Here is a 27,079-nt window from a genome sequence, read left to right as displayed (position 1 = left end):
ACCTTGAAAACCAGAAGGGAGCATGGCCTTGCGTCCAAGCAAGTTTGCCTCATCAACCATAGTCAATGGTGAAACTAGCTTGCCTTGAAAAATAACTGAGTTTCTTGCCTTCCATATATCCCATAACACTAAGAAAGCATATGCCTTATTGCACTAAGAGAGGGAGCGAACAAATATCAAGAGCTAGTCATCCAATGTTGCAAAATTGTCTTCCAATTTTAGCGCGAGTCTATTAGAGAACTAAGTAAGGTGAGCGAAGTTGCAACCAAAAAGAAGGTGGTCCACCATTTCTAGGTTAGAAGAGTAAAAGAGGCAAACCTTATTTTTTTTCGAGAGAAAGTCTGTAGGTAAGTTAATTCATCAACATCTAAGAGTTACATCAATACACTAAGAAGAGGGAAAATGGAGCGACAGCTCTTTGACACAAGCCCCACACTTGACCTATAATAGATAACTTAATAATTTAAAATAAAACATCAAACTTGGTGTATAATATAAAATTAAAATGAAGAACAACCCCAAAATTTCTCATGAGTGAAGAGCCTTGACTTAGCTTATAGGTTCCGTCAATCCAGTAGTCCAAGGTCGAAAGGTCGAATGGCCTTGAGAATTCTCAAAGGTCGAAAGATCAAAGATCACCCACCAAGAATAGACGTGATCATCGGGCGGACCGGGCCGGGTTTGGGCCGGGCTAACCGGGCTTAAATATTTGTCCACGGCCCGACCCATCAATCACTCGAGCCGGGCCGGGTTCGAGCCGGGCTAGAATAGTCTAGCCCGTTACCACCCGTCGGCCCGTGAGATATCGGGTTGGCCGGGCTGGGCCGGGCTAGGATCTGTCTTATTTTCAGCGAACCCGACCCGTGAGATATTGGACAAGATCACAAGAGCCAGGACGCTGGCTTTGGCGGCGGCGCCGCGGCGGAAGGGGCGAGATCTCGCGGCCGAAAGGCGGGGTCAGCGGCAGAGCTCCAGATCTCCTACCTCCGGAGCCGTAATGTCCTGATGAAGCCGCGGACGCCGAGAATGGAGTAGAATTCCAACGGTCGGCGATGCTCCACCGTAGATTTCGGGCGGATCTCACGCTGCTCGAGTAGTGCCTCCTACGAGGTGCCACCGGAATAGCCTCCATTGTGGTATATCGACCAGAAGAGACGACGCCGACGAGTGCTCTAAGGGACAAATAGGCCGATCTGAAATCAACGCCGGTATGGCGCCGTTTGAGGCCGAGATCGAGGAGTTCTTCGCTGCGGCTGACTGCGCCGGCGGTTCGCTGACGACGAGAATGGATCCGAGTGGACAAACACAAGGGTCCAAGGTATTGAGGTAGGTAAGCTACCGCTTTTGGCCGCAAGATCTCGTCGGACTCGCCCCCTCCGTAGCTTGGACGGTTGGACCTTGGGAAAATGGGCAAAATGGCAAATGAAGATTGTCAGATTGGAGAGACAGAGAGAGTGAGAGAGTTTGGTTTTGTGAAGTCTTCATTATGTCATAGTTGATAGTTGTGCCATTGTGGGTGGTGGCCAGCTGCTTGCCAGTCGCCCACTACCCATTTGGCCAAATTTTTTTTTTTTACTCGGGCTGTCACTTGGCGGGATTCTTTAGAGTTTTATATAAAATATTCCATATTATTATTTACCTGCGTTCACACCTCGTTCGAACGCGAAAAACAGGCGTTCGCACATACAAAGAACGTGTTGTAAATAAAGTAAATAAAAAATTAGAATTAAATAAATAAAAATAAATGAGTAGATATAAAAAGTAAATAGTTAAATAAATGAGTAAATAGAAATATTTTTATAATTAAACAAATAGTTACATCAAAATTATGAGGATTTTTTTTTGCATCACTATAGAATGAGCACATCTCAATTAGGTTGGCACCTACCCACCTATCTATCATTTGCATAATCTATTCATTAATTGTAAAAAGTAAAATAAAATTACATTAGTCATTGAGATTTAAAAACTCAAATTCTATATTTTCTATTGCAAAATGGTCATCCATTTTCGATCTAGATTCGGCAGCATACCAATCTTGTAGGCATTAGTGCTTCAATTGTTTCTTTTCCCAAACATGATCGACGTTGATCAATTAATCATCCACTTGTACTGAAAGCAAATTCTGAAGGTACAGTAGACATAGGAATAGTCAATATATCACGGGCCATGGCAGCAACAATTAGAAATCTCATCTCATTTGCCTTCCACCATACTAAAGTATCTATTTCATCATCACTTACAAAATGATTGTAATATGCTTGAAGCTCAGTGATTCCCCCCGATGTTGATGAAGTTCTCCTCATTTTAAGTCGGACAAACAATGACTTCTTAGTATTACCACTTTTAGGAGGAATAACAAAAGATGAAGGTGTAGAGGAAGAAGAACCATATATAATAGAATAATCATTAAAAAGCCTTTCAAAATAACTTTTAATAGTTACCGCACGAGAAACATAGTCATCTTGTTTATCTTCATATAAACCATTAAAAATATCGAAAAGGCCGGTCTCTTTAAGTTGAAGTTCTAATAAAATGTCAAAACCAATAAGTAAAGGAAAATGTTCAAAATATTTAGCATATTTAGTTTCCATTTTTTGTAAGATATTATGTAAAGTCCGATCATTTTTAAAAGTAATAAAAAGTTGAACAATATTAACAAGTTGCATACCAACAATTGTAATTGTAGGAGAGTAAGAGCTTGATAACATATTAGTAGCATCAAAAAATATTTTTAAAAAATCTTTTATTTTTTCTGCATTTTCCCATTCTAAATCAGTAGGACATTCTAGTTCGTTATTAATATCTAAAGAAACATAAGAAATTATAGTTTTTTGATATTCAAGTACTAATTCTAACATTTCATAAGTAGAGTTCCGTCTATGTTGTACATCCAATTGAAGTTTTTTAGCTTTTAATCCACACATTTTACACATATTTGTAAATGTTCTAGCTCTTTTATCATTAAAAATAATATGATGTATAATTTCTCTAATTTTATGAATTAGCTTAGCAATTTCTTTTAGACCACTTTGTACAATTAAATTTATAATATGACACATGCATCTATTATGTAATAATTCACCGTTACAAAGTAAAGAAAGAAAACATCGAAGATTAGAAATTATGGAATCATTATTAGATGCATTATCAAGAGTGAGAGAAAAAAAATCTTATTTTGGATATTATAACTCGTTAACTCTTGAATAATAGTACGAGAAAGATATTCACCAGTATGACTCTTATCAAGCTTTCGGAAAGAAATTATTTGTTTTTGCATTTTCCAATTATCATCAATAAAATGTGCGGTTATACACATAAAAGACCAACGATGGCATGAAGTCCAAATATCACTAGTAAAAGAAATTCTAGATTTTAATTTTTCAAAATATAAAATTAATTTTTCTTTTTCTTCAGCAAAATATTTTAAAACATCTCTTCTAATTGTATGACGAGAAATTCTTTTAAAAGCCGTATTGAAACCTCTTTGTAAACAACCTTCAAGTTCCGGATCATCACCCATAGCAAAAGGTTTATTTCTACGAATAATATATTTAACTATTTCTTTACGAGCATTTTCATAATTCCATTGAAAATTAGAAATATTTCCGGAAACACCTTGATTAAGCAACATTTGACTAATATCAAGTTGACCTTTTTTATGTTTATCTTTAATATGCCTCATTAGGTAAGTAGTGCCATTCTTAGTTAATACAGAAAAATCATGATTACATTGAAGACATTTAGCTCTACAATCTATAACATTATCTTGGCCATCTTTCGTTTCAATCCTTTTGAAATACTTCCAAACTTCGGACTTTAATATCTTAAAACTGCCTGATGAAGAAGCCGAAGCCAGAGTTTCCAGATCAGGTTGAGGTTGAGATGCGGGTGTAGGATTAATTGAATCTCCGCCCTCCAATTGAGATTCTATATGATCATCAAAGGAATCTATATTGGAGAGAATTTGCTAATTGAAAGACTAAAAATCTTGAAACCTTTAATTTGGAAAGAACTTGAGAGATTAAAGAATTTGAGAATGTGTGATGAATTTAGAAAATTTATCATCTATTTATAAGCATGAGAAAAATTAAAATTACCAAAATACCCCTATAAACTAGTTGTTTATTTCTGTTAAAAGGGTAAAATGGTAAAAAAAAGTATAGGTCCTATTTTGCTAATTTTCTGAATTTTTTATCTATTTTTAGAATATTTTTTACTGTTACATATTTTTTTAAATATATTTTTGTTCTTCTCGGTTTAAAAAAAAGTATATTAAAAAAAATTAAATAGTACTTGGGCTGATATGTGATGGGAGATGGACTAAAAAATTTAAACAATACTTGTACTTTGGGCTGAATTGTGATGGGAGAGATGGGCTAAAAAAAATTATAAAACGGTACAGTGTACAAAATTTCCCGTTATTTTTTACTGTAACAGAGGGCCGAACGAGCAGGCCTAACAAGCGGGCGGGCCGAATAGACGGGCTTTCGAGCCGGGCCGGGCGGGCAAAGGGTTGGCCCATGCCGCCCGTTGGTAGTTCGGGCCTAGGCCGGGCTTAGCCCGGTCCAAACCGAGCACGGGCGGGCTGGGCCCAATGATCAAGTCTAACCAAGAACAATAAGTTAAAGAAAAAAGACATATAACACCCTAAATCAGCAGTAGGGCAAAGAAAATAACACCAGTATGGATCCCCAAAAAGCATGACATCTCTGACCAAATAGATATCGCTAGAAACACAGACGCTGGCGAGCACATACTGCTACTATGAACGGGTGCAAACGTTTTCCCCATCTAGAGTAGACTCACTCACTCGGCATGGCTGTAATGCCAATAGGCAAATGGGCACCAAAGAGCGAGAGAGGTTAGCGACAGCATATCAACTGCTGTAGCAGCAAATTGAGTGAGAAAAGGGAAAGAAAAAAAAGAGGAGAGATGCAGCAGTTGATTTGCCTCCTCCGAGAAGAAAGGAGGTGGAAGGGCGGTATGGTCGGATCCAATGAGGGGAGCGGTGAGGGGTAGGTGCAGTGGGCTCGAATCTAATGAGGGTGTGGAGAAGATCTCAAGGTAAAGCAACAATGAGGAAGGAGACAAATGCAGTAATAATGAGTGGATTTCATGCGGCGGTGAGGAGTGACTATGGGAAACAACGATGGTAGGTGCGGTGATGAGCTGTGGTGGGTGGGGAGTAGCAGCAGCGTGTTGAGAGGGAAAGATGCCTTCGACTTTTGGGAAATGGAGAGGAAAATAGGAAGAAGATGAAGAAGAGAAAAGGGAAGAGAGAAAGGACGGGAGCAAATAAACTTCACTGGCTGCGATGATGAGGGAAGAAATCCATTCTAGAGGATGGTAAGACCTGCACCAAACCCTAGCAGAGCTAGGGCCGGCAGTGGGCTGATAGTTAGCAACTGACGTGTACATAGGGCAGGCCTTGTTGATGGATTGAATATGGCATTTGAATTCCAATTTAACTGGAGTCCACCTACAACACAATGCCACAAAAATATTTTTACCTGAGGAATCACCTTTTTATAATTCTAGATAATCTTCTATATTACACCAACTGAGCTTGAAGAGGAGGAGCTGGTCTAGCTACTAGATTTGATACTATTGTAGGCAAATTTCATTAAGAAGTCTCTCATCTTCACGAGTGACTTTTTTCTAGCCTAATCTAAATGTGGATGATGCTTTGTTACCACTCTAAACAGGAATAGGCAACGAACTACAGAATTGTTCCATCCAATTTCATCGAGTAGGTCATTTACCTTAGTAATAAATTATATCAAAGAAATCTCGTTCAGGCCTAGCTAGGGAGCCAAGGATCCTTTGTCACTAAAACTAAAGCTCCATCATCAATCCTGCATCTAATCTTCCTTCTTCAGAAGACTTTTATCTAAGGATAGAGCTCCAAGTTTGAGAGGCTCTCAACTTTAGTTTTACCTCCTAGAAGGTAATGAACCAAAAATACCTGTGTTTTAGCAATATGGCCCAAGGCAAGCTAGGGTTATTGACAAGCCTCCAAGCTAGTTTAAGTCTCTGGTTCACTAGCACAATATCCTTGATTCTCATACTATTACAGAGAAGAGATCTGCATATACTGTTCTAGCTTTTGAGGTTGAGATACATGTCATCTTCTTCAAAACCCCACCAGATGTTGCGCATAGTGGCGTTGAGTTTATTTAGTAACTTCCGAGGAAGGATCGAATCGACATGAAGCAAATAGGGACATTACTCAAGACTGATTTGATTAAGACAAGATAGCCTCGTGGGATAGGAGCTTGCTCTTCCATCCTACAAGCTTTTATTGGATTTTCTCCTAGATGGGATCCTAATCTACAACCCTAGGTTTTCAAAGAAATAGCAGTGGCCAATCCTTGAGCTCCTCTATCATAAGGGACTTGCATGAGCTGCTAGCTCTTTTAGCATGTATTCACTTATGGAACAATGGTGGACTAGATATAACTATTCTAATTTTTAATACTAGAAAAAGAGAGATAATATTAGTATAAGCTATTCTAATATTTAGTATAAAGAGTAATAATTATATTTTATATGATATAAAGTTGATATTAAAGTACTGAAAAATAATAAAACTGTATTGAAAATTTTTGATATTTTAAACCAAATGAAAAAAATACCCTTAGCATATGTTATAGTAATAGTAGTAGTAGTAAACAATATTTTTCTAAAATAATATTAATTTTTATTATAACTGCGGACCTAAAATACTATATATATTTACATTATGAGAAAATAACTATGCGCTGCAAGATAATGCGGGTTATAAACTCGCATTACGGGAAAATAATCTTGCACTTTATGTAAAATAGTTATGCACTAAAAGATATAAATAGACATTGTGAGGTAATCGGAATTATAAGCCTGCACTGTATATAAAATAAATATACAGTAAAGGATATAAATAGGCTCTGTGGGATAATATAGGATAAGCCCACATTTTATGTAAAATAATCATACACTAGAGAAAAAAGACACTGCGAGGTAATGTGGAGTTATAATTCAGCACTCTATGTAAAATAATCATGTACTAGAGGATATAAAGATACATTGCAAGGTATATGGAGATATAAGCCCCACACTATATGTAAAATAATCATGTATTAGAGATAAATAGACACTATAGGATAATGCTGAGTTATAAATTAATATTTTATGTAAAATAATTATACACTAGAAGAAATAAAGATGCATTGTAGGGTAATACAGATTTATAAGCTCGCACAGTGCGAGTCGCACTTCATATAAAATAATGATTCACTAGAGACAATGTGGGGTAATGCAGAATTATAAACTCGCACTCTATATAAAATAATTATGTACTAAAGGGTATAAAAAGGCACTGTAGGGTAATGTGAGGTTATAATTAGAGCTGCATTTTATATAAAATAATCATACACTAGAGAAAATAAAGAGGCACTGTGGGGTAATACAGGATTATAAAACTGCACTACGAGATTATAACCCTGTACTTCGAAAAAAGTGTGCCGGCTTAATTGTTTTATTTATTTTTACATAATTTACTAGTCAAGATGCGTATTTAAAAGAAGAGATATGTGCGAGAGAACCTAAACTGTAACTAAGATGACCAATATTTAAGAAAAAAGATAGTGGAGAGAGAGAGAATCTCAATTATAATTAAGGTAATGTGTAATTAAATATTATCTAATCCGAGAGCAAAATAGTAATTATATGTTAAAAAGCTATATGGAATAAAATGAGAGAAAATGATAAACTACTATACCAAAATAATACAAGTTATTATTTAGTTACTATACCATAATAAGAAATTTATTTAGAATAAATTTATTACTGAACTGGATAGAGGATTTGTCAAGTTGATGGCTTTAGTTAGTGGAACAGGATATTTTCTCCATACTTTCAAATCTTAAAAAGCTGGAGTCTTCAGTTAGTGCAACTAAAAGTTGCAAAATGTCTTAAGCTACCTTTAGATACTTCTGAATATATTATTAGTAACATTTATGATAAGAGCTGAAAGCTTGCTGGGGGCAGTTGAGTACAATTTAAATTATTCATTATTGGACAAATTTATGTAAACAAAATGAAATGTTTTCCAAAAGTTCAGTCAAGACAATGAAACCAAACACACTCAACCAATCTACATCTTTGAAGACAAGCAAAACATCAAAACTTGTGCATCACAATAAACATGATCAGCCAATGATGTATAGCCGATAGACTGGAATCAGCAAGTCGAGAGTATCAAATGCTCCATCTGCTTGATCAATATCAACAAAAGCATCAACATTAATCTGCTTCTTTAGTTACCTGATTAAATCGCTCACAAGGCGAGTCAATAGGTCCATGATATGATGATTACAAGTAAAAACTAATTTAAATTGACTCTCATGCTCAAAAAACTGTATATTGTTAGGATATCTACAACAACAATGAAGACAATAACATCCCATTTGTTAGTACTCTTCTGAACAATAAGTAAACAATTACTTCAACACAAATCAACCAGGAAACAACTTAGTTGCCCAGTGATTCTACTATGAAAGTTTAACCTAAAACAGATGTAGTAAGGTCTTATGATCTGAGCAGTAAAACTCTGCACCAGGATTCTTCAAAAACTGCTGATTAGAAGAAGAATGTGACAATACTGAGTCCAGCTGACAGTTTCAGCAAGAAGTGCTGCTTGAATGGAGTTCAGATTGCATCTCTCTGATAAGTATCTCCTCAATAGCATCTACAAACTGTACAAGATGTTGGCGTGTTTGTACCTTCAATGAGTTTGCCAGATCCTAACATAACAAACATGGAAGTCATTCCATACTAATTCTAGTGCAATAATTACAAACTCAATCTTTATAGCTGGACATAACAATATCAATGTCTTTACACAGTGCATATATAAAGCTGTTGCAAGAATTATTACGGTACAGAAAATTAAAGTTATCAATGATATAGATGACCAGATTTATTTCCTTCATGGGGAGTAAAACTGCTCCATTTGATGATAACAAAAATTGGGATAATGCAATCATCTAACAACCAATGACATACAGACAACAAGCACATCAAGTATGGTTGTTTTTCATGAATAGATGAAGATGAGGCAGTTGAAAACCAGAAGCAAGAGTGTATCTGTTTGGTCGTTAGATAGGTAGCTTCACATAAGATACTGCATCTGTTTGGAATTAGCCTTCCCTTGTTTACAAAAAGTAGTCAAACACCACACACCAAAAACATTCGTAATCCAGTCAACCCACACAAATTTATGCATATGTTTCTATGGTAGGGCTGGTGGCATGATAAAGTTATCACACTCCCCTTCGATGTATACCCTAATGTCATGATTCAGAGCAAAGGCGCCGCGAGCTGTGGAGAAGAAGACCAACGCTTTACAAATAAGTTCTGTACCAATGATATAGGGACTATCTTTTTGCATTTGAACCCCGAATCAGTAGCTACTTTACATAGATGCCCTTAGTTAAAACGTGCTGCACACGTGTTGTCAACTAGAGAGTGAGATCCAATATTCTCATGATGTAATCCGATTTGACCTGGTTCTCATAATCCGACATCTAAGCTACATAAAAGAGAGCTAAATAGTATTTTTATTGGCCGCGAATGAAACAATACATAACTGAGTACAAACATGGTTGTGATATTTGGCAAAGGCATAAACATGCCAATACACACCTCGATGGACTTTTGCAACCCCTACATATTTCTACAAAGTTGTGGACTAACATTGCTATGGATTTTGTCGAAGAGCTTCCAAAATCATAAGGTAAAGAAGTCATCTGGGTAGTCATGGATAGACTTAGTAAGTATGCCCACTTCATCGCGTTGTCTAACCCTTACATGGCTCCACATATAGCAAATTCCTTAATTGACCACATTTATAAACTTCACGGGCTGCCGACTACCATCGTCAGCGACTAAGGATTCATCTTCCTTAGCGAATTTTGGAGAGAATTGTTCAAACAACTCGGCACATCACTTCATTTCAGCACAGCTTACCATCTTCAATCAGATGGGCAAACAGAAAGGGTAAATAGCTGTCTAGAGGCTTAACTGCGATGTATGACCAGCTCCAAACTGAAGAAATTGATAAATTGGTTATCTCTCGCAGAATAGTGATACACTATCAACTATGACAGCAGCTTGGGCATCTCTCCTTTTCAAGCTCTCTACGGGTATGCCCCTCCACAACTAGGCCTCCATACCGATACCACATCTCTAGTAGCTTCAATGGAGTCTTACTTACAAGAGGTATAGCAAATGGTCCACTTCTTGCGGGAGGAGTTATCAAGCACAAACTCAAATGAAACAATTTATTGACCGCCATCGGACTAAGAGACAATATGAAGTCGACGATTGGGTTTACCTCAAGCTATAGCTGTACAAGCAATCATTTGTGCAAATCAGACAAAAGTTTAAGTTAGTTACGAGGTTTTACGGGCCTTATCAGATTGCGGCAAAGGTTGTCGCAATTGCCTACAAACTCCTACTACCAGACTCCAAAATCCACCCCGTCTTCCATGTTTTCCAGCTCAAACCTTATTTGGGTGCAGGCAACACCAAAGGCTTGACGTTGCTGCTAACTAATGCTAACGGGGAGTCGCTCCTCCACCCGAAAAAGATCCTAACTTGGCGAATAGTGAAACAGAGAGATAAAGTTGTCGTGCAGATCTTTGGTGCAATGGCACAATGCTGGACCAGAGGAGGCAACCTAGGAAGATTACCACGCCATTGTTAGCCAATTTCCAAATCTAGACCCTTGAGGACAAGGCTCTTAAAAGCGGGCGACTTGTCATGGTCCAGAGAAGAGGCACCAAGAGTTGTGGAGAAGAAGACCAACACTTTACAAATAAGCCATGTATCAATGATACATGTACTGTCTTTTTGCGTGTTAGCCCCGTATCAGTAGCTACTTCACATAGATCCCTTAGTTAAAACGTGTTGCGCACGTGTTGTCGATTAGGGAGTGAGATTGTTTGACTCTAAGCGGTTAGAAGGAGAGCGAATCGAAATTTGAGTATAAAAATAAAAGATCCCTAATTCCTTATAAGCTTTTTCTCATCGCAACCTCCATAAAATGAAATAGCTTCCATCTCAATTGAGGGGAAGAGCTAAATTCATCTTGTTCTTAGGCAACTTGCTCCCGATCCAATAGGATCTTTGCAATTAGAGCTTGAATCAACTGCTATTAGAAATTAGGAACACCTAAATAAGAAGTTATGCATTTAACTTTATGTGCAATAAGAGCATTTCCAACCGGGCTCCAAACCACCAAATTTAGAGCCTAGTGGAGCTCCAATAGAGCTTCAAATGGGGCTCCAAATTTGGAGCAACTATAGTGGAGCTCTAAATTTGGAGCCCCGCCCAAGAATTGGGAGCCCAAAAATTTTTAAATTGGGAGCCCAATCCAATATTATTCAACTTTTTAAAATTCTAATTTTATCCTATAAAAGCTTAACCTAAAAATTTAAATTTCATCTGTATCAGTTATTAAATAATCTAATTAATTAAACTGAATATATAATTAGTTCTATTAATCAATTTTTAACAAAAATAGTACCATTGAAAAGGTCTCATCGAAATCTTTAAAATAAGTCTAATGTTAAATTATGTTTAAGTTATTTTAAATTTTTTATTTTTATTTTGTGTAATTTATTTCGATGCGTTTAATTAAAAAAGTAGTAATTAAAAATTATTTTTGAAACCGTTGAATATTAGTCTTATTATAAACATGATGAGAGTTTTCTAACCATATTTTTTATGAAAAATATGCATTGAAGTGCATCGAGCTCTTAGCTCTCCCTTGGAGATGCTCTAAGAGAGAAGAAATGACATTGACCTTCTTGAGCAAGCCTTTGATAGAAAAATCTTTAAAAGTTTAACTCAGTGTAAGTAGGAGAGATAGCAACAGTTTGTGTGCTATATCACCAAATGCAAGTAGGAGAATAGAAAGTGACTTACTGAATAAGCAAATCAAATTAATTCCAACTATATTTTACTATTGATTGGACAATTTGCTAGTCTGTCTAATTTGTCCATTGATCTCGATGTGAAATTATGTCAGCATCACTCCATTAGTCCATTTTAAACTTTAAATATTTGAGAGCACAATGTTTATTGCATTTTCATTTAGAGGAAAAACTTGGAATAAATAGGGCATTGAAGCCTAGCTAGCATGGAGAATTTAATTCTAAGCAAAAAAGAATCATTTTCTTTCTTTTTCGTTTTATTTTGAACAATTAAAATATTGGAGTCAGAATGGCAAATAAGTTAAAAAAGTGCAACCAAACAAACACTGTCAAAAAGCTTCTTGCCCCCAATTTTGTGCTCATCAACTTCATACGGTGGATGATCATGAGAAAAAAAAAATTAACATATATGTTACTCAGCTATAGGTGCGGCAAGGCAATCCCATCTTTTCTACATCTTGACCTCATTTAGAACAAAACACAAGCACTAGAAATAACAGCCCATGCAAAGAATTATTCATAGGGAAAAGCATGTCTGTCTCGCAGGTAGTAATAGTTTTCTGTGACAAAAATGAAGTACTAGCCTCCAAGCCTAGGAAACATGGATACTTCTATACTCTTGCCATATCCGTATCAAATATGATACTTGTTGGATACTTCCGGATATGTATATGAGACTTCCTTAAATATCCAAATCTTTAAAAATGAAATGAATATTGTGGATACTTCTCGGATACTTTTTAGATATATCTTCAATACTTTCAAGATTCCTATCAATTGAAAACAAATCAAAGGGAACTATCACATTTCATTTCTTATCGGATCGAGAAGGTTTTCTTTTGTGAGAAAGATTGAGTTTGCTGATTTATTTTATGATCTATATTAGGAAATCATGTTACAATAACCAATTTCTTTTGATTCATAGATTGAATCGCTTATTTATCTTACATTTTAGTTGGTAATATATTACGCAATACTAGTTCTTTTAGTAAATTAATTGCAAACCTCCGTATACAAACTATCATACACAAAAAATAATATAGAATTCCTCAATTAAGAAAATTAAAGTGTATAAGTTCACTAACTCATATATGTTCTCTATTATAGGCTACCTATCCTAGGTGTATCATATTCTTGTTTTGTAATATTTGTCGTATTGGCATATTTGTATCCATCTTTCATAGCTCCAAGCCTTCTCAGAATAAATATGGAATCAGCCTTAGCAAAATATTCTCTTAACTTCAAAAGATTGTAAGTTTATAACAGTTTTCAACACTGAAGAAGCAAATATCATTTACCTTGATCTTGCAAAGAAAACTCAAAGATATGCTTTTAGACTGCATATCCGAGCTTCTGATTGAGATTAGTTTTGGAGCAGAAGAAGAGATTGGCCAGTCAAGAGGTATCCTGATGAAGGCATCAATCCCGCCAACCATGTGAACTATGACTGTTTCATCTCTGTCAGAATACTTAAAAGTGTGTCTGCAACAGAAAAACTTAACCTGAATGATGATATATTTAAGGAGTGACAGAAAGGTTCAATTCATGAAAGTAGTAGCTTATATACGAATTATATTGGCATCAAAAGTTGTTATTGAATTAGGACTTATTTCGTGTATGATATATATTCGCATCATGAGGTATTCTGGACCAGGATTACCTTTGAACTTGCACTATCACCATAAATTGATTGTTAAATAACCAATTGATCCAAAAACTTAAGTTGTTAAATAATAAACCAAACAATATATATCATGTCTTTAAGACACCTCCTTGCATGTAACCATTAATACCATATCTGAATAGATAATAGATAATAGATAACAAAATGTTTGGCGGGCCAACAATGTTTGAACTCATGACCTCTAAAAATATTAGCTCAGATATCAAGTTAGATAATCAATTAACCCAAAAGTTCAATTTGTTATGTAACATACTAATAATGTGCATCATGCCTTTAACATTGAGAAAACATATTTTAGATCTCTACTTCTAACTTTTTATCTAATATAAAAAAAGCTACTTAACTGTATCAACCTTAAAGATTAGGGGGCCAATAGCAAAATTACTACTATTTTTTAAAGTTTAGAGGGTAAGGGGCCATAACCCCCTCTTTGTCTACATGTGGTTACACCACAGCTGTCAGGTGATGAACCCAACAGCATATATAATATATCTAAGATGCCCCCTCACGTTTGGCCTTTATGGACTATAGGTGGATATATGAAACATAATAGAGTATGCCTCCACATAGCATGAGAATGGATAATAGAATGGGAATTAAATAGGGCTTGACCTCATTCAAAAGTATCCATTGATAGACAATAACTTCCAAATTGACCTAACAATCATTTATTTGGAAAAAGTCATAACAATAAGCAAGGTTGGTGTATATCAAGTTATCAACACTCAGTAAGCATATTCATTTTTTAATGCCCTATTGGGAACTAAGAAATGATAGAAAGCACTAAAGCATTAATTACTTGATCAGTTAGAACATAATATTTGTACAATAAAAGTATCAACTTCATTGGGGAATATATGATAATTAATCACTCAAAACTTGTTTAGTAGAATTACCTTGATTTGTTTGCGTTCTTCACCAATAAATGTCGAAGACTACACAAAAGAATCCGATGTTGAACTTGCCTAATGAACCATCCCAAGGAGGATGTAGTTGATGGAATGAAATCTCTACAAAAGGAGATAAGCATTCATTAATCAAATAAAAACAGAAAGAAAAAAGAGCTACCAAAAACTAACTAACTGAGTAAGGGAAATTAAAAAACAAGAGTAAGCCTCAAAAAGTAGGATAGGAAAAGAGCACAATATAACAAAGTACTCATCACCAAAGGTAATGAAATTCAATGAAGAAAAGTAAGGGTAAACGTGATACTCTAATCAAATAATAACATCTTCTGATTTTCATGACTTTTGTGAAGATATATGATGCTCTAGAGTTGTAGGATTAAATGTAATACTTTAAAAGTATCCACCCAAAAATGTGTTAAATCCTTAAAATTGTTACTAAAAAGTGTATGACATAATAAGATGAAATTATGCTAAAAAAGTATTCATGATGTTCTAGGAGTTCAAATTTATCGGGAACAGCCAACTTCAAACACTAAATCAATACCAACTGCATTTCCCAAAAATGATAGGAAGCAATAAACCAGCAAGTCCACCATGCAGCCATTTAAGTTAGTAGTCTTTCAAACTCTAGTGCTACTGGGAGAAGCAGAAAAACAAACGAAAGAAAAGAAAGGTCAAAATGATGTGATATTGATACATGCATCCAATTGTAACCTGGCAGCAACAGAAATCTGTCTCTCATACCTTGAGGACTTGAGCATCTGAGCTATTCCATCAATATATACATCATCAGGAAAAATCTAGAAGAGCAAAAGAGAGACTCAAGATTACTTATATATAGTTGATGAACAATGCTTTGAAAGTATATATATATATATAAATAAAATAAAAACAAACAACAAAAGTGAATCAAGCAACAAAGGCAAAATACTAATGATCTGGTAAAGAAAACCTATCCAATTCAAGGTGAAGCCACAACAAGAGGGACAGAAAGACCAAAATGGACAGTATGACAAGTATTTTCTTGTCTGAGGGCATTGCCCAAGATTGCAGTTATTGAACAAAAATGACTCAGTCATTTTTTTTGTTGCATTCAACCAAGGAACTATTGGATCGGATGAGTTATCAATTAGATGTTAAAACAGTTTTAGGGCTTCTATTGAAGACTACGTGAATTAGCAGTGTTCCTCTTCTGTTTAAAACTTTAAATAGAATCAATTCAACTTACAATAATTCTTCTTTGACAAGGTTAGTTTACCTACCTACTCTTGTCCATTCCTACTTGAACAGACAAGATATTTATCCATTAGAGTATTTATCTGTTTCTTCATCCCATCAATTTAAGTTATCTTTTTCTAATAATGCTTACATTTTATTTTTCAATGGTCATTCTGTGTTTTTTTTTTTTTGAATTTTCAAAGCTAATTACAAACTGAGAGAACAGAATACAAATGAACCTACCATTGAACATTAATTCAGGATTAGATGCGAAATTTGTTAAGTACATAAAACAAAATTTAATTACCTCCACACTCTTCAGTTCCATGGTCTTGTCAATGACCTCTACTAGCAACTCATGATCAGTTGCAAATGGTTCTATGGCAAAATTCAATTTGTGCCCAAGAAGTAACCCATCAGTTGTGCATACTGGCGTTTTCAAGAGAAGCCTAATGCAATTACCTTCAAATCCAATGACATTCACTCCAGATAACATATTCTCAACTTGTGCTATTGCTTCAACACTGAAATAGATGAAAGCAGATAAATCTATCTGTAAAAAGGTTGTTGCAGTTTTTTTGACTCATAATAGAATCACAAAATCATAGTGCGGAAGTATCAAAGATGAAGCTAATAAATTAGCTTGTTCACATTTAAAGTCCTAGTGGCAGGTTCCAATAATCTGAAGGAAACAGAAATAGCAAAAATTTCAAATATGCATCATACTAATGAAAAAAGTATTATGTGTCGAACAAAAGGATCACAGTCAACAAAGTTGCAAGAAAACTAAAAACCTGATTGAGTGCTACTAATAGTTCTAGCACTGTTGATAGTTATAGTGGCGTGTGACTAGAATAATCGAATTGACTAGATAAAGATGAAAATATTATAATTTTAACTTATGACCTGCATCTGCAGTGAAACCAATACCGTATTTCTGCTTAAAAGAAAATTAAAGCTTGCTATCGGCTTCATCAACAAATTTCTGAATGCTATTAAAGTAATTGTAAGGGCTGCTAATTAATTGAATTACCAGGATATTGGAGATGCCAAATCTAAGATGCATATAGAACAACACCGATGTGTAGACATGTACACCATCTCAATCAAATATTATTAACATGTGTCAACACAAAAAACAAATCCAAGGCATGGGCTATCAAGTATAGGAAATATGCATATTATGTAGAAACATAGTCGGACATTCAGTACTTGAGTCACCAACTGCAACGATCACCTTCTTAACCCAACGATCACTATGAGTCTAAATCCGAAAACAGAACTCAAATCCGAAAACGAAACTCAAATCCGAAAACGGAACTGAATTCCGACTCACGTAAAGAAAGTTAGAATTACCTCGGATCTCCAAAGTTAAGAATGAACTAGAGATCCAATAGTTGGATGGTATGGTACTTTTGGGATTAAGATAGAAGCGAGATGGAGAACGAATCTATTGGAGTGAATCGTGGAAAGTGGAGGCTGAAGAGGCATGGTGGTTATCAGCCTAGGGTTGTGATAAGATGGTGGAGATGACAACGGTGGAAGTCGAGATAGTCAGTAGGAAAGGGATAGAGAAGAAGTAGAGTTGTTCCTTAATGGGGTTCAGCAAGACGAAGAGAAAGAGAGCAATGGAGATCCTAGATGATGGCTAAGGTTCCAAAGCTTGGAGGTAGTCGAACAAGGAGGAAGGAGACGCTCTTACAAAAAAACTCCAATAATCCAAGATGAAAATCTAGGTAAACACCACATCTATTTATAGGTGGCTCCCTGACTCGACTATACTTGGCAATAGAATCGAACAAAATTAATTCTTATTGCCTAACATAGGCAAAAACACTTAATTGAAACACCTAAACTAGAGTTCCTCACCGTCGGGTGTTCGAACGCCAATTTATTTTCTGGCTCTCAGGATAATGCGTTTAAACAACCTTGAGGACATTTGAATGCCTATTTATTCTTCTGCTCTCGAGAATTTGCGTTCGAATGCCCCATTCCAAGATGGGTTCTCTCGACAGCTGGAATTTTTATTTCTTTCCTAATCAACTCCTATCTAGCCATTACACCAACATAAACAAAGATGGCTAAAATAATTTCACACAATTGCAGACTTCTTTGAAAGTAATTGTGCCCAAAACAACTCAAACAATCTCAACACATAAGCCATTGTGCTTCCATGATGATTTGTCACGAAGGATTCATTTGTTATAGCATAGGAATATGCTAGCAATTGGCCAGCAAGGTTCGTGCCACAATGTGCAAAGGCATGATTCAAGTGAGACAAGAGCATATATCCTAACACTCTATGATAGAAGAATTTTCATCCCTATCGTATAACGAAGGGAAATTAATCAGTAACATCCTATGTTTTGTATTTACTATTATTCACACCCTACAATATAGATATTACCATTCGGCCTTTGCATTTTACTAGATAATATCATTCAGCCCTTGCATTTTACTCAAAACACCTCAAGAACATTCTCCAATCAGTTTTCCTAATGGTCAACTACCATATAAATGAGTTAAAGTAATTATAGATGGAAAATGACCTTAATATTGTTAAATACTTTTTTTAGGTTAAGGTAAAAATAAAGTACGGAATAGATTTTAATGTCGAATGAGCATGGCTCGAAGTCTTGGTTGTGGTTCTAGTTAGTTTTCATTTTGACCCCTAAAAAGAATAAATATTTTAGGCCGAAATAGAAGTAGTTTTAACCCCTAAAAACCAAAGATCTTGATAGTTTTAACCTAACCAATGTGTTTCAAGTTTAGTTTTCATCAAAGTTCTAGGTATTGAAATGGGGTCGGGATCAACTGTCCAAAAAAACGATACGTATCGGCAATATCGGTGGCATCGACAGTATTGACCGTCTATATCGATTTGTAATTTAAAATAATTTTTAAATATAAAAAAATTAAAATAATAATATTATTATATTAATATAAATTATTCATATATAAAATCTAAAAACCCAAAAATAAATATTATTTTCTCAATATCTATCTCTCTCTATCTACCAAGACTCCACCAAAAGTGGTCCAGCTAACAAAGTGCAAACCAAAATTCAAAATATTAAAAATAAGTATAAAGATATTTATCACACTCTCTCCCTCTCATACAAATAAAAAAAATTCTTACTCTCTCCCTCACTATCTCTCTCCCACTCTTTCTCTCTTAACAATTTTCTCTCCTACTAACTCTCTTATTAAATCTCTCACTACCTCTCTCTCTCCTACTACCTCTCCTCTCCCTCTCCCACACCGACTCCCATTTTTCTCTCATTAACTCTTTCTCTCCTTCTCCCTCATTGACTCCCTTCTCTCGATCTCTCCCTTTCTTTCTCTCTCCTCTCTCTCTCTCCTCTTTCTTTCTTTTTTTTTCTTATTCTCCTCCCTCTCTTTCTCCTTTTCTCTATCCTAATAATTTCAGTCAGTTTTTACCGATACGGCCGATCCCAACCCGAAACGAATCGAGTATCAACCGATCTGGACGAAACCAATCATCAAAATTGGTTTCAGCCCTGGAAAGGGATTCGCTATGACCGATCCCAATCCGTTTCGGTCAATCCCATTTGGGAAAGGCCAAAACTTGGAACCATAGTTTTCATTAAGTTTTGGTCATTACTATTCCATCTCAAGTGAAACCTCAGCCATGCAAATAAAGAATGCTTTAGGTTTTTATTTTTATTTTTAAGAGTAATGAAATATTTTCTATTTTGTTAACTATTGTTAGGGTATTAACTTGGAGTGCTTTGGGGGCATTAAAAGCAAAATATAGGGTCAAATGATAAAAATTCATATCATAGGGTGTAAATGATAATAATAATAAAAGCAAAACGTAGTGTATTTTGATAAACTTCCCTATAAAAAAATAGTTAAATAAGTTAAATTTAATTCTCAGTTTCTTACACTGAGATATTAATTTGAAAAATACTAGGACTAGAGTTGTATCATCAATTAATTATTGCAACCTAATGAATTGTACTAGGACCAAAGCTATAATGTCCATTAATTTTTGCAACCTCCTCAAAATTTACAATCCCCTCCTCGAATATCTCTCCATTGTGGACACGTAAACTTCAATAGCATAAATGAAAATTACAAGTGGCTCAAATGCTCAAGCAAAGTATAAGACTGAAAGGAATATGTAAAAACAAGAATAAGGATATTATTTTTTTTACAATCAAATTGATGAAATTTTAATGGTTAGCTAGGTTTGAGGGGTTTTCTAGGAAAAAAATAATTTAGAGGGTATCCATGCAATAACCAAGAGTTTTCAAAGAGATTAATATAAGTATTAATTTTAGAGAGGTACACAATTCCATGTAATAAGAGATTTTAGAAGGGTATAGATGTAAGAAGAAAACTCAAAATTAAATAATATGAGTTGAGATATAAAAATTTAAAAAAACTTAATTGTTACATGCTTTGTATGTAATTGATAACTAAAGTTGAGAGTGCACTCTCCCTCCGCTAGGAATAGGGAAGTCAAATGATTTAAGTAAAGTCAGAAAACTCACTTCTTGACAGCCAAACAATACCAAGTAGGTCGATTCCTAAAAATGCATACTACAGTTCCCTCACTTCCTAGCAACCAAACATGCCAATAAGAAGTGGCTGAGCCAGGAGATTGTTTCTAATATATGATATTATTTCCACAAACATGCAACATGTCATCCTTAATTACAAAGTCATATTAATCAGAAAGTAAACAATCATAATTAGAACTCAATTAATAATGAAGTGATGAATTAAGTTGTTCAAAAAAATATATATGGCATGCTTATACTTAAAAGTTTAGGTCTTAATCCATATAGAAGTCCCATCACTAATCCATAATCTACAATTATGCCGCATATCAGTCAACAAGCCTTCCTAATACCCTCTTTTACTGCCCTTATTAAGTTATACGTGTGCTATGTGAAATTACACTATTGAGTATTGATACTCCTGCAGATAGTTCATAGGGCATTATTTATCTACATTTCCATGCATTACATTCCAGAATGTATTAGAAGGAATGCTCTTCTCACCTTCCTTACCATCACCAGTAAGAGAAAAAATGGCAGTCAGTCTACCTGTTTTAATGTCAACATAATCTTTAGTTCGACCTTCCTTTGTAATTCGAAAGAGCCTACTGTCAGCCAATTTTGGTTATATAAAAGCCAAGAAACTTCTTGGGAGAGAGCAGTGTTTACTGTTTAGGTGCTATTTATAAGTAAGGGAGAGTTAATTTGCAAATAAGGAAGGCTTATGCACCAACTAAACAAGGCCTTAATGAGCAAGTTAATCAGACCTTGTGTACATCTACCTCTTTACTGACTGCTGCTAATAAATGCGAAACATTTTCTAAATCAATTTGTTGTGAATATTTTTAATACCACGTCGTCCATGACTATCAGACAACCAACTGTCTGATTCATTACCCAACACTAAAAAGATGCAAATATTGGATCCAGATAATTTATTTTTCTATCTCATCAATAAGACACAAGAAATAGCACTCTAAACATTAGTAACCAAGTGAAACGGTTTCTTCTCTATTTGTGAGGTTAGTCAGATATGATAGTGTTAATGGATTCCAATCAACCTATCTATAAATGAGAAAGAACTTGATTATTCATCACTCTTATGCAAAAGAAGATCACAAGAATATACAATGTACTACAACAATTTTGTATGGTTACCTTTTCAGGGCATAATCAAGATCCTGCAAAATACTGAGGCTTGATTTATTCTTCTCTATTTGTTGATCAAGCTCCAATATCTGAAAAGAGAAAGTAGAAAATTACTACATATATATATACTACAACCACAAAGTTCACAAATCAAAATCCAAGAAAAGAAAACAAAGAAAAGGAAGGGCATATTTTCAGTCTGAAAAATAGATTAGCAAGTAGGAATGTAATTTAGTTGCGTACGCATAAATATATAAAAGACAAAAGAAATAATAGAAATCACAAGAAGTAAAATTGCAAACTTTTCTTTAAGCTCCTATTGTCAAGAACTTTATAAACAAAAAAAAAATAGTGTACATTGAGAACATGAAAAGAGGAACTATCTGGACAATTTATTAAGTTATTAAAAGCTACTAATTGTAGTTAGCTTGTCATTTCACTAAAATATGTGGGAAATACTTCAATGTTGTTAACTCCCTAAGAGAAACCTTGTCAATGAAACCAATACTATTTTTCTCTTGATTTTCCATGAAATGGGAATTTGAGAAATGTAGAAGGTACTGAGCAGGTGCCAATGAGATGTTCTAAACTAGTCTATACACAGAGATGTGGTACCTCAAATTTGTAATCTTCCAAGGCATGCACTTCACTTCCACATAAATCACCTGAGACCAATCTGCCATCTGGGATACTAGATTGCAAACAGCACATATCCTACAGTGAAAAGGAATCATTTGAATCATGATCACTACAGAAAGAAAATTCAAAGGCCAAAATATACGGTAAAAATGAGTAGCATATGACGAAATAATCACACAGAAGTTCAAACTTTCATGCACATGTAGAGCAACATATCATATATATAAACCAAAGAGTGCCTCCATCCATGCATCAAAGTTATGTATATAGAACACTATATTTGTGTATCTTAAATAAAATAATAACAATAAGCATCAGAAGCTGTTTTGAAGGCTTCATGTTGTATATGATGTCCAATAGGAGCCATAAAATAGTAAAACAAAAAATAATTTTAAATTAAGCACTAGATTGATCAACTTGAACCTCAAAGAAAATATGCTGCATAAATATTCTCAAAACCCAATAGTAACTAACACTATCAGTGTAGTATTTCAATGGCAACATAGAAGGCTTATATCTTGGCTAAACGATGATGCTACCAAGTCCACATAAAGTATATCTATAAATGAGCGAATTTCCTATAAAAATAGATGGTTACCAGTATTTATGCCATGCGGATGAAGTTGATTATCTCTTTAACATCTAAATGTATGATGTGACTCAGACCTAATCGGGTCATGTCCGAAGATATTGGGCTAAATCACCTGCTAATTTAACAGAGTCCTAGAGTCATCTACTATTTTGAGGTTAAGTTGTTCATTTGGCTTAGTCTAGTTATTTAATATTTATTGCAATTGGAGTCTTAATTTGAGTCTATTAGGTTATATATATATATATATATATATAGAGAGAGAGAGAGAGAGCAACCCATTTTATTAGTATGCATTATTGAAATTTATCTCCTCAGACGCTAATCTCTCCTCTCTCTATCTCTGCCTCATTCTCTCTATCTATAACTCACTCTCTGTCTCCCTTCATATCATCCCTAGTCGTCACTCACAACAAAGCCAACACCCCCTCCTTCCTCCATCTGTCGTACTATCCTAGTCCCTTAGGCCAGCCCCTCCTCCCTCTTCTTCCCCTTTACTCTCTTGATATATCCCCTCACAAAAGCCTCTTCTTCCCCTTTACTCTCTTGATATATCCCCTCACAAAAGCCTCTTCTTGTTGCCCACGCCACAGCCACCATCTACCGAAACCTAGCCGCACCATGGTACCACCACCACACCGCACGAGCCATCACCGAATCCACCACCACCCCGCAGCCCTACTACCTTTTAATCGCAACATCCTCCTCCATATTACCACCCAAAACCAGGACACATCAGCATAACAATTCCTACTAAGGCTACAATTTTCTTTATGATGGCCAGCATTTATGCCATGAAATCATACCAACATTTCTAAGATAGGAAGCTAGGTAGGAGCTTAGGTTCCACTTTTTCTAAACCAGTAGATTTCTCATCCTCTGAATTGCAGAAAGACCCACCTCAGAGTTGATAAACTTCAAGGAACAAGACAATGCTTCAAGTTCACCATCCAGTTGGGCCAAATCTGTGCAGCACAATGCCAATAAATACAATGTCAAAGAAAACAAAGAAGACTCAAAATTGCGAGCAAGTTACCTTGGGCTTCTGTGCTTCTGAGACTACTAATTTCAGCAGATAATTTTGAGTTTTCCGCCTCTAGGGAGACTATCTCCTTTCTCATCCATTCAATATCTGTACCTGCAAACAAGCTATCAATTTCAAATATTATAAGAATACTATAAGGAAAACCAAATGAAACATGGGTTATTTATATTTTGACCCCCTAAACTATGACTTGGTATCTTCTTTTATCCTTTAAGGAAAAAAGTGGACAGTTGCATCCTTTGAAATTTTGAATTATTAGACTTTCAAAATGCTTAGATGTCATTAACTGAATGATGAAATTACTGTTCCATCCTACTTAAAGATTACATGGCAAAGGACAGAGGTTTCACTTAGTCAATGGAAGAAAAAAAAATCCTGAAATTACTCTTCTCCTCTTCTTCTTCTCCTCCCCCTTCCACTACAAGCCATGGTCTCCTTGACACCAATTTAACTAATCTCGTTTCAAAATCTATAGTTGTACATGCAACCAAGGATGATTGTGCCAATTGGCACGGGCTGTACTAGGGCTATCAAAGTAATCGAGCTGGCTCGATAAGGCTTAATTAAGCTCGACTCGAAAATGAGTTGAACTGAGCTTGATCTTTAAACTAGACTCGAAATAATTTCAACCCAAGCTTGATCATGAGCCACTCAATCAAATAACTCTATATAAGTTAACTTGAACCAAATTTTCTAATTTTAAGCTAAAATTTCAGCATAATTAAACTTCCCCTAAAGTTCTCCTAAATTCTAAAAAATCCAAAATTAATTTCAGATTCAGTCAAAATTGATATAGAAATATGTTACATTAACTATGTTCAACTAAGTTTTTTATTTTAATTATTAAGTTACAGTCAATTAATCAATATATCAATCATATTATGTGTCGAATCATGTTTCTATTTGACTATTGCTATATTTTTAATAAGAAACTCTAATGCAGACTTTAATATATATATATATATATACAAATAAAAAAAAAGGATTGCGGTGCCGAAAACACCAAAAGCATCTCTAAATACCTTAAAAAATTATTAGAGATGTGTCAAAGGCATGTGTGCCAGTGACATGCAAAGCATACCGTCCCAATCAAAGATCAGCACAACCATTATATCAGTCATACTTACCAGAGACACAAAATCCTTATTATCTTTCATATTTATAATCTGCATATTCCTATGGTGTACTTGAAAATATAAGACATGGACACAACATAGGACACAACATAGGACACAGTGAAATAAATAGTATATAATTATTGATACATCTAAAACAAAAGTTTGCAATCTAATCATGTTAAATACACATACATCAAACCATAAGAACTAAGAAGTATCATTCAAAGAACTAAGAAGTATCATTCAAAGAACTAAGAAGTATAAAACAATTTAACATATTAGATAGGCTTTAATATAATTTAACAATTTAACAACATAGAGGAAAAATAAAAGAAAGTGGAGAAGTCTACTTGCGATATCACATTATTAGTTTAACAATTTAATTCCCAATTTTCTGGCTATCAATCTATCACATTATCAGTTTATCACACTAATTATAATTAATATAAACAAAAAAAAATTTAAGCTTAAGCCCTATCGGTATAAAAAAATAAAGAAAAAATGAAAGGCTTTAAACTTTAAAGAAGAGCAAAGAAAGAAAGAGAGAAAAAGAGAGATTAGTCGATTAAAGAAGCATAGCCAGAGATCAAAAAAAAAGAAAGCTGCTTGCGGGGGTGAGAGAGAGAGTACAGTCTCAAAGAAGCACAGGCAGTTATCGACGCCGTTCATCGTGCTCACCGAGTTCAGTTGCTCTCCGTGCTCAGCCGCTCGCCGTCGTTGCACTATCGTCTTTGATTGAGAGAGATTTGGGATTTAAGGCTAAGAGGGTTTTTCCTTCGGGGTGGTGGTTGGAAAGAACTAGTTTTGGGTTTTGGGTATTGGATCCGGGTTAACAAAATTAACTCAACCGAACCCTTTACACCTGTTTTCACTCCATCCGTGCCTCGCCCGTCTCGTATTTTATTTTTTTTTATTTTTTGATTCAGGATACGTCGGACCCATGTCGAACGTGTGTCCAATGCGTGCCCGTGTCCGACACAACACCTCTCCCGGTAGAAGGTGTCTATGCTTCATATTATGAGACATTACAACGAGCAATACTACTAATGAATGAGTTTTGAAGATTATCGATAGTATTTAACACAACATTATTGCGTTATTCTTATGTTTGTAAATGAAGTATTTGATTCTCCCCATTATTTTACATACAACTAGGTATTAGTATTAAGTATTAAATTATTATTAGTTAATAAATGAATTTATCATATTATATATTGAAAAAAATTTCTACTTGACTATTGATATATCTTTAATTAAATAAGTCATTTACAAAAATAAGAAAAAGATAAAAGGCTCTAAGGCTTTAATACATATATTCAAATAAAAAATAACGCTAAATATGCTAAAAAATATTTTAGAAGTGTATTAAAGGCGAGAAACTGGCCCACAAGAGTGTACTAAGGGCATGCGGACCAGGGATCGACACGACACATACCTTCAGCATAGCAATCCTTGCATACAACAAAAGAAGAGTGTCATATGCAAGTCGCCGAATAGTGGTTCAGGTGAGTAAAGTTGTAATTAAACAATTAACCACAAAACAATCTATTACATTGTAATATTCACATCAAATTAATAATCTATCTTCATCATAACAGTGGAACAATTCGAGCAATAAAGATAAAAGACAAATTATAACAAGAAAAACCCATCACTATTACAAGAACGGAAAAATTGGTATCAACAGCATTTCATACACACTAACTATATCCACTGTAGCAATAGGTAAACTTTCCTAGGTAAGAATGATGAAGAAAAGAAGCTCGACTTTGAAAAAAAAAAAAAAAAACTTGCCTAAGTCTTCGCCTTCTAAGGAAGAAATATTTGAAACCTCTGACTCCATCTGCTCGATCTTTTCCTGAAATCGTCTCAAAAATTCGAAATTTATCAACCCACGTGCGCACCACTAAACCAGTAGAGGAGTTTAAGCGTATGGAAATTTGAGATTACAAGAAAATTATGAGGATCATAGGATTCGAAACCATCCATTCGTCTCTCGGAGAGCTCTTTCAATCGGCTGCAAAATTATATAATTGGAGGATAAATTCGCAAATAGTGAAGCAAAAGGGAAAATTTTCCAACAGGAAAAGAGATCAAACCTTCGAATCGTCTCCAAATCGACGGATTCGGCCTCTAAACCCTCGGATGGAGTTAGGGTTTCCGTCATGGCTTCTCTCGGCGTCTTACGTCTTCTCTCCCGCCTCGGATTTGAAAAAGAA

The 27,079-nt window shown here is 35.0% G+C and overlaps 1 protein-coding gene across 2 annotated transcripts; it reads right to left on the bottom strand.

The window, feature by feature from the left end:
- Positions 1 to 8,109: 8,109 nt before the first annotated feature.
- LOC140767806 (uncharacterized) lies at positions 8,110 to 27,079 on the bottom strand. Of its 2 annotated transcripts, none has more exons than XM_073107871.1 (12): positions 26,960 to 27,079; positions 26,811 to 26,877; positions 26,655 to 26,718; positions 23,734 to 23,835; positions 23,598 to 23,662; positions 22,085 to 22,183; positions 21,479 to 21,558; positions 16,099 to 16,315; positions 15,318 to 15,373; positions 14,562 to 14,675; positions 13,280 to 13,463; positions 8,110 to 8,786 (listed from the first exon to the last, which is right to left on the bottom strand). In XM_073107871.1, the coding sequence occupies exons 1-12, from the start codon at positions 27,025 to 27,027 to the stop codon at positions 8,664 to 8,666; spliced, it is 1,239 nt and encodes a 412-aa protein (XP_072963972.1). In that variant the 5' UTR covers positions 27,028 to 27,079; the 3' UTR covers positions 8,110 to 8,663. The 2 variants fall into 2 exon arrangements, with proteins under 2 accessions (XP_072963972.1, XP_072963981.1); XM_073107880.1 differs by having other exon boundaries at positions 23,734 to 23,829.

This window comes from Typha angustifolia, chromosome 1 (assembly GCF_048772165.1).
Source record: "Typha angustifolia cultivar Huaian chromosome 1, ASM4877216v1, whole genome shotgun sequence".
In the NCBI taxonomy this organism is placed as follows: Eukaryota; Viridiplantae; Streptophyta; class Magnoliopsida; order Poales; family Typhaceae; genus Typha; species Typha angustifolia.
Note: the sequence above shows the minus strand (reverse complement) of the source record. Positions and strands in the feature narration are given on the sequence as shown.

Coding starts and splice junctions, on each gene's coding strand:
- LOC140767806 (XM_073107871.1), bottom strand. CDS start 27,027: ATGACGGAAACCCTAACTCCATCCGAGGGTTTAGAGGCCGAATCCGTC. Junction 23,663..23,733: donor CAGAAGCACAGAAGCCCAAG/GTAACTTGCTCG, acceptor TGTGCTGCACAG/ATTTGGCCCAACTGGATGGT. Junction 14,676..15,317: donor CAGATGCTCAAGTCCTCAAG/GTATGAGAGACA, acceptor CTCCTTTTGTAG/AGATTTCATTCCATCAACTA.